The sequence below is a fragment of the Tubulanus polymorphus genome, chromosome 3, assembly GCF_964204645.1.
Source record: "Tubulanus polymorphus chromosome 3, tnTubPoly1.2, whole genome shotgun sequence".
NCBI lineage: Eukaryota > Metazoa > Nemertea > Palaeonemertea > Tubulaniformes > Tubulanidae > Tubulanus > Tubulanus polymorphus.
Genome location: NC_134027.1, coordinates 1,741,448 through 1,754,259, shown reverse-complemented (window position 1 = coordinate 1,754,259; position 12,812 = coordinate 1,741,448). Strand labels below are relative to the sequence as shown.

The 12,812-nt window shown below is 34.7% G+C and overlaps 3 protein-coding genes across 5 annotated transcripts; 1 reads left to right on the top strand and 2 right to left on the bottom strand.

Moving 5' to 3' along the window:
* Positions 1-54: 54 nt before the first annotated feature.
* On the bottom strand, positions 55-1,642 carry LOC141902432 (ubiquitin-like protein 4A). The gene is made up of 4 exons (XM_074790147.1): positions 1,506-1,642; positions 1,276-1,381; positions 704-936; positions 55-416 (listed from the first exon to the last, which is right to left on the bottom strand). Exons 1-4 carry the CDS (start codon positions 1,551-1,553, stop codon positions 327-329), a joined length of 477 nt encoding a protein of 158 aa, XP_074646248.1. The 5' UTR covers positions 1,554-1,642; the 3' UTR covers positions 55-326.
* A 192-nt stretch (positions 1,643-1,834) lies between these two features.
* On the top strand, positions 1,835-4,386 carry LOC141901990 (nuclear transcription factor Y subunit beta-like). Its single transcript, XM_074789605.1, has 9 exons — positions 1,835-2,080; positions 2,453-2,559; positions 2,885-2,961; positions 3,053-3,118; positions 3,214-3,281; positions 3,371-3,500; positions 3,780-3,864; positions 3,938-4,011; positions 4,118-4,386. Exons 2-9 carry the CDS (start codon positions 2,484-2,486, stop codon positions 4,130-4,132), a joined length of 591 nt encoding a protein of 196 aa, XP_074645706.1. The 5' UTR covers positions 1,835-2,080; positions 2,453-2,483; the 3' UTR covers positions 4,133-4,386.
* Positions 4,387-4,581: 195 nt separating this feature from the next.
* LOC141901080 (thioredoxin reductase 1, cytoplasmic-like) lies at positions 4,582-12,435 on the bottom strand. 3 transcript variants are annotated; one of them, XM_074788154.1, is made up of 15 exons: positions 12,392-12,435; positions 11,847-11,995; positions 11,712-11,772; positions 11,518-11,604; positions 8,264-8,394; positions 7,956-8,148; positions 7,826-7,863; positions 7,604-7,708; positions 7,385-7,500; positions 6,924-7,149; positions 6,740-6,829; positions 6,584-6,657; positions 6,130-6,499; positions 5,918-6,052; positions 4,582-5,837 (listed from the first exon to the last, which is right to left on the bottom strand). In XM_074788154.1, the coding sequence occupies exons 2-15, from the start codon at positions 11,955-11,957 to the stop codon at positions 5,769-5,771; spliced, it is 1,806 nt and encodes a 601-aa protein (XP_074644255.1). In that variant the 5' UTR covers positions 11,958-11,995; positions 12,392-12,435; the 3' UTR covers positions 4,582-5,768. The 3 variants fall into 3 exon arrangements, with proteins under 3 accessions (XP_074644255.1, XP_074644256.1, XP_074644257.1); XM_074788155.1 differs by lacking the exon at positions 12,392-12,435 and adding an exon at positions 12,297-12,347; XM_074788156.1 differs by lacking the exons at positions 11,518-11,604; positions 11,712-11,772; positions 11,847-11,995; positions 12,392-12,435 and adding an exon at positions 10,351-10,795.
* Between the last annotated feature and the right edge of the window lie 377 nt (positions 12,436-12,812).

Here is a 12,812-nt window from a genome sequence, read left to right as displayed (position 1 = left end):
ATCTGCCAATTTATAGACATTAAGACTGATCTTTGCGAAGATATTTTATTGAGATAAATTACTTATGTAAAAATTTCATACTTTTTGACATGAGTGAATCAATATAGACCAGAATACAACAGCATTAAATAGACAAAAAGAGACAATATTGACGAACCATAGAAATACATTACACCACCCAAAATAGAGTTATATTTCCCCCGATCATAAATGAAGGAGTAATCTGTAACTGTAGTTCGTTTATAATGAGTTCAATCAGATCACTTTACGACAGATTTCTTAATTAACAATCATCACAGCAGAATAAAACTGGTATTCCACAGAAGCTATCCACTTTCACGTTTCGCTTCTAAATTAACGTGTGCTAATCGCTCAATATCATCTAAACTCAATTGTGAAAGCTGTTTTTTGTATTCCTGAAACAAGAAAACATTGAATCGAGAATTAAACTTCGTAATTATAGTGTCACCTCATTAAAACAAACTTCAGAGGACTTGATAATTTGTTCCTTGTATCAATAATCCTGTCTGAAATAGCCAATTGTCTTATGAAGGTTAGTTTTTGTAATGACAGTCTCAATTGTCTGAGGGGTTGGATGCAGAGAGCTGATTGTCTGAGGGGTCGTAAACAGCTAAGGGGCTGTCGGGTACAATCAGCGGATTATTTGAAGGATGCTTTATTAGGATACACTAGAAATGAATACCTGTTTAATGTGTTGTAATATTTTTCCAGTGTCGTCTTTGCCAAAATGTCTGAGCAACAATTTTTCCATTTCGATCCACAGAACTGAATGTTGTTCGTTTTTCCCAGCTGGATTTACGGCAGTGGTGTCTGAACTATTATGGGAATTCACTGATGAAGAATCTGTCGACTTCTTTATTGAAAGGAATAACTTTGTTCCGTCGATGATATTGTTGTCTTTCAGCGTACTGTCATCTAAATACAGAACACATCATAATAATATCATCATCATCATCATCATCATCATCATCATCATCATCATCATCATCATCATCATCATCATCATCATCATCATCATCATCATCATCATCATCATCATCTATAATACCTAATAATGTCTTAACATAGCTGAGAGAGACAACTTTAATTTCATCGCTTCATATAAAACAAGTTTACAGAGGATAAATACATGCAATAAATTTACAGAGAAAAATACAATGTCAATATAAAACAGAAAATGGTTACTGTAGCGTAATCTGTCATGTCGCCAACCTGCGATAAAAGACGGAACGTATGACTGACTGTGTGCCTTACCTGATAATGTGCGGCCTTTCAATACTAATCTTTGTTGAGCTGGTAAAACATCTAATTTTTCCTTCACGAGTAATTTTACGTGTGCTATGCTATGATGTGGGGCTACCTACAACATAAGTATATTTCCTCAATGAAGTACATTGAATTGAATTTTGGATAATCCATATGGTGGAAATAAGCAATTTAAGACAAAACAGGCGAATAATTCAATAAAAAAAATTGAAACAGACCTCGAAAGATAGTTCACTCCCCTGCAAAACTTTCACAACGAGCTGCATTGTGCGCTGTATGTAAAATATCGGACTGTGTTTCTTTTTTGTGAGAGAGGGGATTCCCCGGGATTTCCTTTCGCAATTACGTCATTTTAATTATCAACGATGCAAAATATAATCAAACTTATTTTCAATTCGACAATTAATTTCTACTCTCCTCACTGAAAAATAGGCAGTAAATTGTTCGATAAACTAATTCAAAATTTTGCAATTAAAGATTTTCCCTATTTGAAATTGGTTGAATGCGTTTTCCTCCCTCCCAACGCAATGGGTGATCAATTAATTAAACAGTTATTCCTGTTTTTACGGCATATAAACTTATGTGACCCGTTTACAAAAAACCTTGCAATTAATTGAGTTACACGTCTGTGCAATTGTATCTATCAGATATTGGCTGATTCGAGTGTTTACGAGTATCACTGTGAAGAGGGAGCGTAAAAGATTAGCCAATATTCGAGTCCATTGCTCGATGTAAGCTGAACTGGAATCTCACTGGTTCACGAATTGACCAACCATTCATTCATACATCACAGGTTTGTTTCTATTCATCTTTTGGCCAATCGACATTCACGGCGCAATCACAGACATTTCATTCGTATATTTGAAGTCTAGATGACACATGGGTCTTATCTGTGAACGGGCAGTAGAATGAAATAAGATCCTTTTTTGATGATCGAAAAGTTGAAAGCTACTCCATACTTGATGGCTTGTATTGTGCTCCTTCCTTGTACATTACTAATGTTATTTGATTAGTTTGTGATTGGATCCTCTCTAAAAAGTAGTTTAGAAGAATCTACTGACATAGTGGAATATCAATTAAAAAATGTTGTCTTTTACAAAAACAATTTCTACTCCTTCTGAATGCCCTCAATTTTAACAAGTCTTTTTTCCTTGTTTGTATTCAGCTAGCCCACTACTAGTGGAAAAGTAAGAAGAATGGATCCATCTACTGATGGTGACAATAGTGGATTGGGAGATACATTTTTATCAGCAGGACAATATATGGTTGAAGGTAGCTGAATTCTTACAAACCATGCAAAACAACTCACTTCGACATTTAATAGATTTACCCTGAGGCAAAACTGGCATCACCTATTATTCCATCAAAATACATAATAATGAGATTGTGTCTGATAGATAAAAATGCTTAACTGTAGCCTGCTATGAATTGTCTTTGTTTGAAGTCTAGTTATAAATCATGATTCTGGATGACACAGAATATTCAACGATAGATTTAAGTTGTATTTCAGGTCACTATATTTTAGGCTATAATTCTATTTTATAACAAATAGTTATAGATCTGGATGGTTTAAATTAAAATTTGTTTTGTGTTTCAGGAGAACCGAATGAAGATGATGATAGATCAGGAGATGAACCTGGACATGAACATTCATCAGGTGTTATACAGGATCAGGTTAGTCTTCGATTTCTACATTGTTTGAATAAGGAAGTCTTCGAGTATTTTTCTGTCCGAGGTTTCGCTGATTTTATTCTCAAATTCACAGGATCGATTTCTTCCAATTGCAAATGTTGCACGGATCATGAAAAAATCTATACCAAAAACCGGAAAGGTATAATGGACCCTTTAGTTGATTCCGTCTCTTATTGTGTCAAATTTCATCTAAAATGAGTTCACCTCAATTTACATTTTGTTCGATGTTTCTAGATAGCCAAAGATGCAAAAGAATGTGTACAAGAATGTGTATCCGAGTTCATCAGTTTTATAACTAGCGAGTATCCTTTTCAACGAGAAACCTAACATATAAGTTTGTTATTTTTTAAATTAACTTCCGGTACAAAAAACCTTAACCGGAATACTGCAGGGCAAGTGAACGTTGTCATCAAGAAAAAAGAAAAACTATAAATGGTGAAGATATTTTGTTCGCGATGTCGACACTAGGATTCGATAATTACGTCGAACCATTGAAATTGTATTTACAAAAATATCGAGAGGTAGAAAATCATCTTTTGCTATAGCGCAGGGTTCTTACAATTCAGAGAATCCAAATGCCCAGATATTTCCTCGACCCTTGACCGACGTTTACCTATTAAATCATAAGATATCAACATGCCTTGTTCTTTGCGTTACTCGTCGTCAGCAAGAGCGACAAGGCAACAAAAAATTCAAATTTCAGATCATAATTAAATTCCCTGATCTGTAAGAGCCCTGAAAATAGAATCAACTGTATTTGAAATGTAAAATAGATGATGAATTCTAAAATGTGATTGCAGTCAACGAAAGGAGAAAAAGGAATGAGTCCTGGAGGTACAGATGAGTTAGGTGAACTTACAGCAGCTGCAGATGACTCAACATTTGGTAAGAAAACTCAATGAAATATCTCTCCGCAAATGGGAACATGTTATAACTATTCGCATGTGTCTCTTTACAGCTCATTTATCTAGTGGTATTTTGACGACCGATCAAACTGGACAACAAAGTGTTGTCTATACGTATGCGAATCAAGTAAGTTTCTACGTTGATGTTTAGGGAGGGAATCAAAATCAGAATTCTATCATTTTTAGTTCTTAAGCTTAAAAGACGTCACGTTGTTTGTCATTCTGTTTTTCAGATAAATTTTGGATGAAATTTCTGTAACTACAATGATATCATCGAATGAACCCAGTTAAAGCATTTTCTCCTTTCATATACCGGTACCACTTGTGCAGCCCTTACTGTATATGTTGGTATATTTACTGCAGCAAACTGCCGTACACTAATGGTGTATATATCAGTTCTCTGGTATTAAATACATATTTCACATACACCACTAGTAGTTTGTATTTTACTGATAGATATTGTTCTGGCCGTATATTTATGTGTATTATATGTATTATAATGATTGTTTGTAATGTATATCTCCACTTAGCGGTTTACAAAATAAAATTTTGTATTTTACTTGAAAATCCTGTTTAGTTGTAAAATCTATTTGAATCTGGGTTTTGAGAGGAGACGTCATCCATTTCGAACTGGTACCAAAACCAAATCGGCTCCGGATTGCAACAAACCAACAACAGAAACTGAACTTTTACACTAGAATTATTTATTAGAAAGGTTTAAATTTTACGGTATCTCAGCTGGGCCCAGTTTCACGAAAAGGATTAAGGCCTAAATCGATTAAAGATAAACTGAATTAATGAAGAAATTAAATCGATTTAAGAGTTAAAACATTTTTGTGAAACTGGTCCCTGACGATTAAATCTTAACTTTGATTTTTAACATGGATCCAATTCAAGACGATTTCTACAGCCTAATGTCTTCAACAGAGGATCAACACTGAAGATAGAATGATTGTGGAACGGTATTGATTTCCCTTGTTAAACAGAGACATTCCCTGAGTATTGATCGTGTTAATACCAGAGGAGATCACACAATCAAGGCGATAATCAAATGTGCATACAGTTCTAACTCAAATTTTATAAACTAAAACATTTCCAAGGATCGGTTTCCTAGATTTGGGTATCAAATTTACCCTAGGGGCCAAATCTTCAAACTGGGTGACAACAACCATAGTGACAATTAGAAAAAATCCATGGTAATAACTGACAAATTTCAAAGTGTTCCCAGGAATTATTTTGCCCCTGTGATCTATGGAACTCGGCCCAAGTAAACTGATATTTCTAACTTGTAATTTCTAAAAAATACAATCCACATACATTGTTTTCTTCAATACATACATATTTTCATCCATACATGATCTGAAGTCCACTCTGCGCCATGAAATTATCATTATGCCAAATATTGAATTTGATTTTGAAGATCTCGACGAAAGGAAATCTTAAATTCAATGGCAAGAACCTCAGTAATAGGAACAACCAAGTGGATGAATACCTGGTGTTTAACACAAATATAACCATCACATAAATAGATCAGTGCATATATCAAATGATCAATACCAAGTAGACAATAATGATAGAAATTTAATTCTCTGAATCTAGTGAAATATTTCAATAGTTTTTCCCACGGAGAATCATATCATAACAAGATTGTCTAAATGATATCGTCGTTGGCTGTGTACTAAATATGAACTACATCAAGTAATGTTTACCAGCTCAGCTGGTTTACAAACAAAACCATCATTCGGGATATTCAACAAGTATCCAATTCACATCCAGTACAACACAGTTCATACCTGCTGTAACTAACTAGACCAGAAATACTCAAATGTCCATGCGTTTTAATTCCGGTCTAGTTATTATGTTTTAACAGCAGGTAAATTAACCTCATCCGCCACATCCGGCCTCCTCGGTGTCCAGTCCGGAACGTTTAGTTATATCCAGTGTTGTAAATTTCTAAAATGAATAAATTTTAAATAATTAGCGACTGAAAATATCATGTTGGTCTAAGTAGAAAATACGATCGAATTCATTACTTCAGAGCAAGTCGGATGGATGCCAATAGTAGCATCGAAATCTTCTTTAGTAGCTCCAACTCTCATAGCTACCGCATATCCTTGAGTAATTTCACCGGCATTTATTCCGACTATATGAAAGCCTATCACTCGATTCTGTAATAATTAAACAGATACGTAATTAGATATGCATATTTCAATCAGTTCTGATTAATCGCGTTAATCATATTTACCTTGTCCGGTATATGGCAGACCAGTTTTGCGTAGCAGGCACTTTTTTCCCGATCGGCCACGCTCCATTCTAACGGTCTAAACGTCGAGTGAAATACTTCGATATTATCTTCACCGAATTTCTGAATAGCTGCCTCTTCGCTATAACCGATACAGCCATATTCTAAAGGTGTGAACACAGTTGTCGGCACATTTACGTAATCACATTGTACGTCGTTACTTCCAGCTAAACGACGGGCTAAAAGCTTCCCCGCTTGTACCGCTAATGGAGTCAGTTCCAATTTATCTTCGAGAAGGTCTCCGCAAGCGTATATATGAGGAATGTTTGTTGCTTCTGGTTCTTTTTCATTTTGTAAACTAACAAAACCGTTCCTGCAAAAACAACACCGATATCAAACAGTACATTTACATGTTCTATGTTAAATAGATTCATTAGTCAATAGTGGATAAACTTACTTGTTTAAATTCAAACCGACTTTGTCTAAACCAATTTCTTTCGTACAAGGATCTCGACCAATAGCAAACAACACCTAGAAATAACCATATTTTCAACCTAAAAATACCTGAGAGAAATGTAGATACAGGGAAGGGGTAAATGGAAATATAACTTACAGTATTGAAATCATCCACAATTTCTTGACCATCAGTAGTTTTTGCATACACCCTCAGTTTACCTGGTGTACCTTCTTCAATGCGCTCAATCTTGAAATAGTCAATAATACTTCTAAGTTCTTGATCAATCTTGTATTTGATTGATCGACAAAATACCAATAATTCAAGTATTAATCATTCTTACTTTAGTAGGGACTGCTCCTCGAATGAATTTGGTGCCGTGATTTTGCATGTAATCACCGACGAGTTCTGCCATTTGTTGGTCAAACCCTCGCAGTAAGATCGACCGCACCATGACTGTTACATCCATACCTAACGACGTGAGGAATCCAGCACATTCTAGTGATACATATGAAGCGCCTATACACAGAGTCTTTCCAGGGGCATAGGGAAGAGAAAACAAGTCATCGCTAGAATAGAAAAACAAGAATACTAATGTATTTAATAGTTATAAAAATAGTAGACATTTATAGACCGCACTATACTGTGTCTCTGAAGATTAAGAAGTAGATTATTCCATAGAATCGGTGCAGAAAAAGATCTACTGCCAACAACATTGTTGGCAACAGGTAAAACACGAGACAATTTAATTCAATCCATCATTTTTTGATTTATAAATCTTAAAAGCATCATTAGTTTACAAACCTTGTGATTGCGTATTCTTTAGCTCCAGGAATGTCCAAATACCTGGGCCTCATTCCAGTCGCGAGTATGAATTTTTCTGATGTGATTTCAGTCACCTTACCACGCTTATTGGTTGTCTAAAGAATTATATAATAAAAAAAAAAACAGGTTATACACGAAAATAACTCATCACTCATAAAACCATCTCAAGACCATGAAATTTTCTAAAATCCAGGGTACCTTAAGTTTGTGTTGATCCACAAATTCACCATACGCATTAAGATATGTGACAGATTTCGTGCGTAATTCAACACGAAAACTGAAACTTATCGATCCGATATGAGCCTGAAAAAATTATAAAATATCAAGAAAGAAACGATGTTAAAGACTATGAAACAAACCGTAAAACTACAAGGAATTTTTAAGTTCGTTGAATTGAAGATGACAATTATGTCCACCTACCTGGATAGCATCTTTCATCGTATCCCAATCATGTTCAACTAAAATTCAAGTAAATCATATTTAATTTAAAGAAATTTGAGTCGATCGACCAAAATTTATATCTATCAATATAATTTATCTATCTTCTTACTTTTTTCATCAAAATTCCAGCCGTATTTACGAGCATCATCCATCGAATGACGCAGTAAGGCTGCTTGATGCATCAGCTTCTTCGGAATACAACCCACATTGACGCAAGTCCCGCCAAGATTCCATGTTGTACCCTGAGGTGTTGGAGTTACGAAATCGAGCAATGCCACTTTCAAACCTAAGTTGGCAGCTTCCTTTTTTGAATAAAATTGAAGGTTATTACAATACAGACTTTCTAGAATATCAAAGATATCAAAAAGAAGTTTATAATATTAATCTACTGCTCTGTTTTCAAGAATCAGTAATTACCTTTGCTGCGGCAAGGCCACCTGACCCTCCGCCGATAACTACCAAGTCATAGTCATATGCTTCGGCATCACCGGCAATCAATGGCAACAGCTTGTTCTCTTCATTCAATTTTAATGTCGCATCACAACCACCTGTTAAATACAATACCGGCGTTACAGAAATAAGTAAGAATGAAAATTGTGAAGAAGATATAACATCAGCTGGTATTGAAATTGAGACAAAATTTTCAATGTTAAATTTTTTTCTTCTCAATTAATCTTGAATTATTTACTTAGCTACACGTTTATATGTCGAAAACTGCAGTTGATTGCAAAATAATCAGTTAACCAAGTTAAGCAAGTACAGGTCTATTCTAAGCAATGAATTCTCGGTACATTACACAAGCAGTACTTACACGTACATAGATTCACACCCATCGGATGAGGAAAAAGTCAATCTTGTACACATAAACACACGCTATATCATACTTAATATGTCTATATTCATGCGAGCAGATAAGTTAGCAGCTCTATTCAGCATTTTGTTCGATAGATTATCCACAAATGAATGATATTCATGCGAAGAAAATAGCAACATGTTTTTCTAGAAGACGGCAAATCGCAACTACATCCAATCAACTTGTCTCAGTAAATGAAAGCACGGCTCTGTAAAACAGATTCGTTCAATCGATGCTGGTGGCTACATGGATTTCTTGTTAGTAAATACGCACACTAGTAGAGACCGTTGGACGGGATGACACTTAATGCACCCCCAAGATGGTTAATACTATAGAAACAATTATCATAATCAAACCACGTGCTAATTGAACAAGTTAAGGTGTCAGGGTTCCTTTTATCATATTCTGGTAGACTCTCGATCCATCAGAATAATCATAACAGGATGATTACCCCAACATATCAGTTGAAAAAAATATCAAATTCATTCCAATTTCATGAACTTTTCCACTTTACATATCTAAAGGAAGTACTAGAGATTTATATCTCAACGACAGGAGACTTAATCACTAATGCAAGCTAGAAAAAAGAGTCGACTTTTTATTGTTAAACGATGTAACTACAGTTTTACAACAGTTTGTAGTTTCTAACTATAACTGATAATGGGGATATAATTAGTAGGAACAGGAGTTGATGATGGTTGACTTGTATGAAGTGAAAATTTGGAGTCACATTTTTAGTGTTTATGTGCAGGAGCTATTATATACCCTACCCCACCGCCAACATTACTTCCTACATGATCTTCTTACACTATATGTCTATCTATATATCGTACACTTGTATTAACTGTCTTTTGTAAGACCAACAGTTTGCCAATAAAGTGCAGAAAAGACATATTGACATTGTCATGTCGAGGTGATATGATAGAAGTAATGATAGAAACAGTCAGATTGACAGAAGATGAACTAATTGAATAGTAAATTATCACGTGAGCGCAGGCAATATATCATACACATCACTGGATATCGCCCTAATACGACCAGATATGAGCATATAACACGAAACCCTGTGAAGGTGAAATCATTATTATTTCTACTGAGGAAATTAGAAACGTTTACGAAGGAAACTAGAGTCTTAGCTACGATAATGACGAAAATTAAGTACGGTTTATACACTGACAATAATCCTATCCATGAATGTGGATTATTCGGGTACCTAAAATAATCGATTTTGTGAAAATGGAAAAAATATTGCGTATAAGATAAAAGCATGAGGTCGAAAAAAAATCGGTTGACATTATACTTTTGTCTGATGATAACAGTTCAGAAAATGAAGTTATCAACGGATCAGGGCTCTCGAGTCTTATAGCTGTTATCAGATAGGCCCACGGGTAAGAAATTGCTAAGGTGGTCAAATTTCAATTTTCCAACTTATTACAATGTCAAACTTATATAAGAAACCACACTTGAAATTCCTACACATAAAGCGATCGCAATGACCAGATAGATAATTAGACTGTGACTGATAGTCACATGACACCAGCTGACTGTAGATAATAGGCCTAAAATATCATTAGTATCAAAAGTGTATAAATTTGTATTGTTTTTAGTATCTATGACCAGAACTACGCAAAAAATTCTTCAAAATTCTTACCAGATATGAAATGTTTATAACGAGTGTACATCAGTGAAATAAGGCGCGTTAAATCGTTATTGATTTGATTGATATTTCCATTTATAAAACGCTATCCATTACATATAAAGAATCAGTTTCCATGACGAGAGGTGATGTTACCATGACGAGGTCACACTGCTGAATGCAGACTCGTAATGTTAAACAAACGTTATATAGTAATTACACAATTTGTTTTCCCTTAATTTTCGCTGATATTGATTCGTCCCAAACTTCACCGGTATATCTTAACTATTGATTTTTCTCATAATACACGGCTGGTGATTGTACTGATATTCAATACATCGGTTTAAATTGGAAATGAGTAGAAACCTTCGCAGTCCGCCAAAAAAATTCCTGCACCAAGACCATTACCTAATCGTTGTTGTAAGCTTTTATAATCAGATGTGCTTATACAAACTTGTACAACTTACATGGCTTATACAAGTATATGGTTTCATAAAATATCCAATTATGAAACTAAACCACTGAAGGGTAACTGACTAACCTAGCCCCGGGATTCAAGTTATTTATTTTTTTCTTCTTCCAAAGAGAATTTATATTAAAGAGTAATTTGACCACTTGAAATATCTTAGGGATGCACGTAGAGATATTTTGATACATAGGTCTAAATAAAAGTTGATTTATTAACACAAATTTCATAAATAATTCAACCTCTTCCGTGTTAGTTTTTTAATGCTTAAATGATAAGATTTTCTAAGTAATCCTAAACATCAATTGCTAAATGAAATCCTTCATCATATCAGGCTATCTTCAAACAAGCTTGACAATGAATACATGACAATGATCTACACAACTAATAAAGCAATCCAATATAATATCTATCTGAAAGTTAGTTTGACCACAAAGTTAAAACTGGTTTATCTATCAAACTATACATTAAACAAATAAACATAAACTCAACATTTATCTAGAAGTATATCAATCTAGGTCTGGAACTGAATTCAGATTAAAGTCAATGCGAAAGCAATCATTTCCAAAACCTAAAATAGATTCATTTCATAGTATTCATTTCTCATGAAAACTGGTATTCTTTTAGCTTTTGTTCCATATCCAAGTAATGTATACCTAAAGCAATTTCATATCCAGCAAAAAATGATTCCCAGTTATTGGAAATACCTAACTTACCAATATGCTTTCCCCTGATGTAAATATTTGGAACAGTTCTCTGGCCCGATTTATTCAGAAGGACTTGTTGAATAGTTGGTCCATTCTCTGAAATAGATTTCAATTAGATAATATTATACTGCTTCAAAAATAGGCCTACACGAAATTCAATATTTCTAAGTTACAACTGTCTAAATTTTAAAAATCTAACTTACCCTCAAGATCTAAATCAAGCACTTTATAGGTAACATTCAGAGTTTCAAATAGTTGTTTTATCTGAAATCACAAAAGCAAATCATTCTTAACTTGAGAAGCAATGGTCATCTGGTCTTTTAGATCAAGTGTCTCACCTTTTTACAAAATGGACAATGAGATTTACTGAACATCATAACAACATTTCCAGAAATATATTCAGTAATGAGTTTGTCAATATCACTGTGATCAGTGGTGACAGGAGCCATCTTCAGATTTATTCCTTCTTACCACCACAACACAATATCTGAAGTGGAACCAACAACACATGTCATTTGACAAATAAGTTCAAAAATATCCATTTTTCCAAACAGTTGATACGATAGTTTTATAGTAATTATCAAGTAACATTGGAAATTTACTATTTTGATACATTGAATTCAAAGCCCTAAACTCATGAAAAGATAATTGAAGGACTCATTGACGTCGTAATAAAATTGCATTTGAACTTGAAAAGTTGTATCAGCATTATATTCTTTCGATGTTTCTAAGTTGATTTCAGAGCATGACACACATCAGGCTTTAAAACTTTGTCTTGTGTAAAATACCTCAGATAGATTATTAACAGTTATCACTACGATAAGCAGTTAAACGAGCTTCGTCCGAGAATAAGAGGATGATTTGCTAAAATGACAAGACTTACCAACTTACTGTCAGCACCGACACGCGCCTCTGACACACCGTGTCCGATCCCTAGTCGGTGCTCTCAGCCGGTAATTTATGAATTTTAGTCCGATGCCGCAAGCCGCGAATTAGGCACTAGGAATTCACTCAAGGTCGTTGAACACCGCGATTTTTGAAAACAGTTTTTGACATTTGATCGTTGCCGGCTGTGTCTAAGATCTAAAAGATGGGGGTTACAGGATTATGGGGTATATTGGAACCGGTGAAGAAACACCGTCGATTAGAATCACTACAGGGTGAAACAGTAGCTGTCGATCTTAGTGTGTGGATCTGTGAAGCATCGGTTAAACAGATGCAGGGAGCTGTGGTTAAACCACATCTCAGGTAGGTTTACAGAGTTCACCTTATGATTAGTCGGTGTACACCCAATTGACCAAATT

What these genes read in the sequence shown, in the direction of transcription:
- LOC141902432 (XM_074790147.1), bottom strand. Translation starts at nt 1,553, where the DNA reads ATGCAGCTCGTTGTGAAAGTTTTGCAGGGGAGTGAACTATCTTTCGAG. An exon ending in GAAAGGCCGCACATTATCAG is followed by an intron (nt 937 to 1,275) that starts GTAAGGCACACA and finishes TTCTGTATTTAG; the next exon opens with ATGACAGTACGCTGAAAGAC. An exon ending in TATTACAACACATTAAACAG is followed by an intron (nt 417 to 703) that starts GTATTCATTTCT and finishes TTCTTGTTTCAG; the next exon opens with GAATACAAAAAACAGCTTTC.
- LOC141901990 (XM_074789605.1), top strand. Translation starts at nt 2,484, where the DNA reads ATGGATCCATCTACTGATGGTGACAATAGTGGATTGGGAGATACATTT. An exon ending in ATTTACAAAAATATCGAGAG is followed by an intron (nt 3,501 to 3,779) that starts GTAGAAAATCAT and finishes ATGTGATTGCAG; the next exon opens with TCAACGAAAGGAGAAAAAGG. An exon ending in TGCAGATGACTCAACATTTG is followed by an intron (nt 3,865 to 3,937) that starts GTAAGAAAACTC and finishes GTCTCTTTACAG; the next exon opens with CTCATTTATCTAGTGGTATT.
- LOC141901080 (XM_074788154.1), bottom strand. Translation starts at nt 11,957, where the DNA reads ATGGCTCCTGTCACCACTGATCACAGTGATATTGACAAACTCATTACT. An exon ending in GTCGGTTTGAATTTAAACAA is followed by an intron (nt 6,500 to 6,583) that starts GTAAGTTTATCC and finishes TTGTTTTTGCAG; the next exon opens with GAACGGTTTTGTTAGTTTAC. An exon ending in TCCATCCGACTTGCTCTGAA is followed by an intron (nt 5,838 to 5,917) that starts GTAATGAATTCG and finishes TATTCATTTTAG; the next exon opens with AAATTTACAACACTGGATAT.